Source organism: Leptonotus elevatus, chromosome 15, assembly GCF_054856555.1.
Source record: "Leptonotus elevatus isolate MCC_2025b chromosome 15, RoL_Lele_1.0, whole genome shotgun sequence".
In the NCBI taxonomy this organism is placed as follows: Eukaryota; Metazoa; Chordata; class Actinopteri; order Syngnathiformes; family Syngnathidae; genus Leptonotus; species Leptonotus elevatus.
Genome location: NC_141253.1, coordinates 5957150 through 5962963, shown reverse-complemented (window position 1 = coordinate 5962963; position 5814 = coordinate 5957150). Strand labels below are relative to the sequence as shown.

The 5814-nt window shown below is 44.1% G+C and overlaps 2 protein-coding genes across 2 annotated transcripts in view; one reads left to right on the top strand and one right to left on the bottom strand.

The window, feature by feature from the left end:
- Window positions 1-149: 149 nt before the first annotated feature.
- On the bottom strand, window positions 150-4363 carry LOC147161749 (Golgi phosphoprotein 3-like). The gene is made up of 5 exons (XM_086097352.1): window positions 3938-4363; window positions 3423-3554; window positions 2914-3028; window positions 2672-2832; window positions 150-2552 (listed from the first exon to the last, which is right to left on the bottom strand). The coding sequence occupies exons 1-5, from the start codon at window positions 4145-4147 to the stop codon at window positions 2289-2291; spliced, it is 882 nt and encodes a 293-aa protein (XP_085953478.1). The 5' UTR covers window positions 4148-4363; the 3' UTR covers window positions 150-2288.
- A 300-nt stretch (window positions 4364-4663) lies between these two features.
- The window catches only part of itga1 (integrin, alpha 1), a 54845-nt gene continuing 53694 nt past the window's right edge, over window positions 4664-5814 (top strand). The window contains exons 1-2 of the mRNA XM_086097447.1: window positions 4664-4788; window positions 5118-5270. Of these exons, the coding sequence (XP_085953573.1) occupies window positions 5137-5270 (134 nt within the window). The 5' untranslated portion in view covers window positions 4664-4788; window positions 5118-5136. The remainder of the gene's footprint in view (window positions 4789-5117; window positions 5271-5814) is intronic.

Below are 5814 nucleotides of genomic sequence, written 5' to 3'. Positions count from 1 at the left end.
TGTTCCATGGCTTGAGATTTTTTACATGCCGCGACTACCACCTCTAAAAATGACAAACTACTACTAGTGGGCATTTTGGTGCTCCTAGTCAGTGCGTTAACAGATGCTTACTATTTAGTTCTTTAAAAAAGCACCAGAGTGACGTGAGCTAAATTCAGGCACTTAAAGAATCCTTTATTTTTGTGTGGTAATACAAAAGCATACATACAGAGAGGAAAGGAGAGCTCCCTTTTTTTTTTTTTTTTGTACAATTCCGTTAGCTCGTAACACATAAAACGACTAATAATTATTAGAATTATTACACAGAGGACAACGCCGTCTTCTTCTGGAGCTACATCTGCCTGTTGCATGCAAACAGCCCTCCCTGCCTTCTTTTACCTTTGGGTGTTGCTCTATGGGAATGGAAGGACATAAATGCCACCAAACAGATGGCAAACGTTTTTTTGTTTTTTTTGTCAATATAACAAAACAAAAAAAATGAGGTCCCTTTTGTTGATCGTTGTAGGGGCTGTTTGTAGGGATGGTGCTTGATTATGTTTAAAGAAACAAAACTCCTTGGAAAAAGTATGAAAATATGCCTAGTTATATTAGCTTTTCGCATTAGCCGCCAGTGTACTGGCTTTATGTGCATGTTTTGTTTTCCAGTACATTAGGATGTTTGCAAATCCAAATCCAAAAAACAGCAGCTTTTTTTTTTTTTGTGGCTTTGATTCGGATCTCCTGTAACTAGTGCTATGCATTTGAGTCTGTCTGCTTAAGAGTCAAGGTGTAGGCTAGCTACATTAGCTGCTAGCCACAACATGCGCTTTTGCTTTACAACAAAGCCCAATTGAGATAAACTAGACTATTGTAGTAATCATTTATTTCGATTTAATTTAAAGCGTTGACACACCGATACTTGTGTTTTCACCTGTTTGCATTTCTTTTTTAACCTGTGCTCAGTTATTTGCTGAAAAAATGGATTCACTGATATTTGTAATTTATCCTCCATTGAAATTATAATAATCATCCATTATAAACAAAAAATTCCTATTTATTTGCTCTCCTGTGAAGACCTTGGGGCCCACTGTATCCAAATGTATCAAAATGCACCTGTGTACTGCCGGTTGACTTATTTCGAACACGTGAGAGCGGCAAAATAAACTGCCAGTGCGTTGGACTTTGGAGGATTTGTGTGCTTAAGTGACGGGACAACCTCAACTTGACTAAAACGTCACAGATAAGGACGAACGTGTCAGAAAGACGGTAAATAATAATAATTGGGAAAAGCCTGACCTTTGTCGCTTTGTGGAATGACTCATCTGTAGCTAGCTGCATATAAAATATTTCAGCAATTTTTTCCTCTTTATTGAGGGGGCAACCCCCGCCCCACACACTTTTTCGGACGAGCTACGAAGCTGTGCAAAAATACTTGATAAATGGCCAACTAGTAGAAGCAGAAGTGGACGCCCAATCATGTAAGATGCATGAGGAAAGAAAGGAGAATCAAAACAATAAAAAAAAAATAATAATAATTATATATATATATATATATATATATATATAAAAATCAAGAAGCGACATCATGGGAAAGAAGGTCGTCCGATGGAAGCCGTTTGAGCATTAATTTGTTCAAAAGGTCCATGTGCTAGTAGTATGCTTTGTCCTCAATAGTAAGACAATTCAAGACACTAGTAGAACCACTAGAATGTCCTAGTGGAGTGACTATGTCTTACTAGCACAGAAGGTAGCGGTGAAGCACAATTATTATTATTTTTTTTTTTACAAAAGTGGAAGTTCCTTTTTTAACACAATTCCAAGATGGTGCCCTTGTCGTTGTAGTCGTGCGCCATCTTGCCTTACTTGCGAGGACAAAGCATGTACACGACACGCGGACCTTTATCTAGATATCAAGGGCATTGACCAAAAGTCCAAACGGGTTTCCGTAGTCGTCCGCCTCGTGATTGGCTGAATGTTCTGCATGTGAGCAGGAAGATGACGCTTCCTTCATAATCACCATGGCGACCGCGGCCATTTTCTCCCTCCGTGTATATCGTAGTGTCCGTTCCGTTACAAATCTAACCCTACCCTGAACCAGGTGAAGCCCACCACCGATGGGGATTGCACTGGGATACTAACAACAACATGGACCGCACAAAATGGCTCCCCCCAACCTGAATTAGATTGTCTCTTTAAAGTCTCCTTTGAAGTCCTTCAGTAATAATCAGGGTCCAACTGCATCGCCTGCTTTAAAAAAAAAAAAGAAAAGGAAAAAAAGAAAAAGAAAAAAAGGATGTTTTTCCTCCTCCTCATTTGGTGAAAGCGGCCACCACGGCCCACATGAGTTCATTGGCGCCGGGCTTGGCGCTCTCCTTCTCGGGTTCCAGCTCCAGGAGCGTGTGCACCCTCTTCATGCCCAGGTCGTACTGCTCGTCCTGGAGCGGCGCAAAGGCGTTCTCCAGCACGTCCGACGAGTGCGCCAGCAGGATCAGAGACAGCACGCGCTTGTCCATGCGGTGAGGGTCGTTCACCCACTTTTCCAAAACGGAGTCTTGGACCTTCTTCACCAGCCGCTGACCACAAGAGGGGAGAATAAAAAAAAAAAGTTGTTTTTTTTGTTTTAAAATGGCTTAATGCTAAACTAGCGGAGGCGACAAACCAACAACTTACATTCCTTTTATTTTTTTTGTACCTGTTTGATGGTGCTATTGGTGAGCGGATGCGTAGTCATGTCAAAAAGCAGGAAGTTCTGTTTCTCTGTGGTGAGGACGCCTTTCTCAACCAGGTTTTTGGCCAGTCGTTCCCGCACGTTCCTCAGCTGGTAGTGTAGTTTAAAGGGACTCCAGGTCTCTCCTTATATGACCACAAGATAAACAGCGTCAACAACAAAAGTCACTTCTTCTTTTTTTTTTTTTTTTAAATCCTCCGCCTCACCGCTCAGCAGCTCGATCCAGCTCTGCACCGTCTCGGGAGGTTGCGTCTCCTTAATGTGCTTCAAGGCCTCGTCCAGGAGCACGTCTCCGGTTGGTGCGTCGGACTTGCAGATCACCTTGGCAAACAAAGAAGAAGAAACAAAATGGCAACAGGCGTATTTGAACAAGATTGCTCACATCCTGACTGAGCAGGAACAACTTTCGCGGCCACGAAAAAGGCAATCAAGCGTTACAGCCATTGCAAATAAACAGTCACACATGGCGGCCCGCTTGTTGAAAGCCCACCAGTGTGTTTACAGCCTGAAGGGAAGCTATGACTTAAGAATAGTTGTTGTTGTTGTTTTTTACAAATGAGAAAATGCTTTGAACTTATCATTTTTAAACCATATTGATTTAAACATGTCAGTGTTGTCTTTTTATTTATATGCGCACCCTGGACCCATTGAGATGAATTTTATTTTATTTTATGAATCCATTGCCTTTTTTGTAGTGTTGCTTATAAACCCTCACCTTTCTGGACAGCAGACTTTTCCTCCTCATGCCGCAGGCCTCCAGCTGTAGCCTCCCCCGGAGAGCCAGCTCGACAAGCATGCAGCCTCGGAGGCCGGACGAAATGCAGTCGTTCCAAAAGGACGTGTAGCCCTGAGGAGGAGTCGGTTAGATTTGGAGAAAGAGGGGAGGAAAGGCGAGGGGGTCGAGGGGGGGAAAAAAGGTGCGCTTGTTTGTCCGCTCGCTGACGTGTTGGTTGAGCGAGAGCGAGTCACGTAAGAAGTGGCAAGTTGTCAAGAAAAGTAATAACAATAACGAGTGAGTTTAGATGGATATAAACACAAAAGTCACGTATTGTCCTCAATGTGAAGTTTCGAGGCCCTGTTGTCACGGTTGATGGAACTAGCCGTCGTTGAGACGAAAATCAACGAAGATAATGCTAAAGTTAGCTTTGTTGACATTTGCTAACGTCCCGTTAGCTTGGGAGCTAACTGACAAGCTAGCTGACGGATTAGACGAAAAGGGGAGCAGCTCACCTCTCGGTCCTTGAGGCCCAGGAGCAGCACCTCCTCCATTAGTGTGAGTCGTGTCTCCTTCGAGTCCCCCTTGTCGTCCTCCTCGTCCTCGCCGCGACGCGCGTCCTCCTCCTCCGCGTCGGACTCCCTATCCTTGTCGACGGCGGCGCTACGGGTGGCCTCGGTCCGCCGCTGGACGAGGCCCGAGGTTCTCTGCATCAGAGAAGCCATGTCTGGCGCTGCGAAACGGTCCAATCCGGAGAAAAGTGGATGCCTCCAGCGAGCGTGAGGCCGCCCAGCATGCACGCCGAATGGGCCAAGTGGCGGAATCTGTTCCGGGGGGGGCGAACGGTTACGTTGGTGCTCAGACTTCGGATTCGAGCTTGTTCGATTTACTCAGCCCACTTCCTGATCCAGCCAACATGGTGGAGAGGGCGGGGGGTGACGTTGGTGAATGCTGGCATGAACGGAACCTGAACGCATCGTTGGTGCCTTCAGGGTCGTCAGAAATGCAAAAATGACTAGTATTGTAATGAATTAATCTCTTTTACAATAATATCAGATTTATTCGGTATAAACGTTTTGGCCTTCCACTAAAATAACAGCAAATGAACCATTAATAATTTCAAAGACATATCATGTACTTAACAAAATATCCCTCAGTAACATGGGGCATTTATTAACCATTTTTGAACGCATGGTGGCAGTCTGCTTCTATGAAATAATTTCTGTTCCCTTGTCCATTGAAGCTGCTTTCCCAAGAAGCTGGTGGCGGTGGCGGGACATTCATTCCTCTGCCTTTTTTGTTTTGGTTCATAATTTTATGCTATTCCGACTCACCGAGACGTAACGTGCGTCCGTAACATAATTAGGTATCACTCTTCATCAGTTAGCTACCTTACCTTACTCAGTATAATCTTTTAGGGCGGTCTGATAATCGGGTTTTTGGTGACTTTGATCAAAACAAGGGGAATCTGGCTCAAATCGGCTAGATTAACTTTTTTTTTTTTTGTGCTCATCTTTAAATAGTATAATCTCCTGTAATTCTTATACTTTTTAATTTCAATTAGGTAGGGAAAAAAAGGACACGCATCCTGTGTCCTCACTGCCACTTTGAATTAAACATGATATCCCAGTGAAGCCCAGCAGGGCCTCTATGGTTTCAAATGGGCCGAGCAGAACATCTGTATTTTTCACTTAGGTCATCTGTGCTCCCTCTGATGGCGATGGAGGTCTGGTGTGGACGAGGAGCCCGAAATGGCTCCCTGGAGCTTTCATGGAGGCCGCCCATATTGGAGCCATTTCCTGTCTCAGGAGTGGGCAAAAGACTTGACCCCTGGTGCCCCCTTTCTATGTAAGACACACACACAAACACGCACATGCGATCACTCTTTTAAGACAACACCCCAAGGAGAGAGAACAAGAGAGCTTTGCTTACAGTTCCCCCCCGCTCTTAAGTGAATTAGAGAATCTCTAAATAGCTCAAAACAGTGTGTGGCGCTGGAGAGTGGGGACATAATGATGTTTAACGGTGGATGATATTCAAAAAGCCAACGTTGAGATAAAGCAGAGTCGAGATCATATGTTCGTTTCAAACAGCACCCAGGATTTCCCACAGCTTGTTGCAATAACGAGACGAGACAAGAAGGCTATCGCAGTGGCACAATAAAAGCTCACATGTGCAGGTTTTCTCCATGGATGATTTGTGAAAGGTGCAACAGAAGCTCTGTATGATGAAGTTCAAGGTGTATTCAAGGACCGCGTATGGACTCAATTCATGAAAGTTGAGACACCCATGACTTAAACGTTGAAGTTTTTTTTTAAATCGAACTCCTAACTGACATTTTTTACAGCGTTCAATGAAGCATCAGCAAGTTGAGAGTATTTTTCTTTTTACC

Coding starts and splice junctions, on each gene's coding strand:
- LOC147161749 (XM_086097352.1), bottom strand. CDS start 4,147: ATGGCTTCTCTGATGCAGAGAACCTCGGGCCTCGTCCAGCGGCGGACC. Junction 3,555..3,937: donor TGGGCCTCAAGGACCGAGAG/GTGAGCTGCTCC, acceptor ACTCCTCCTCAG/GGCTACACGTCCTTTTGGAA. Junction 3,029..3,422: donor AAAGTCTGCTGTCCAGAAAG/GTGAGGGTTTAT, acceptor TTGTTTGCCAAG/GTGATCTGCAAGTCCGACGC.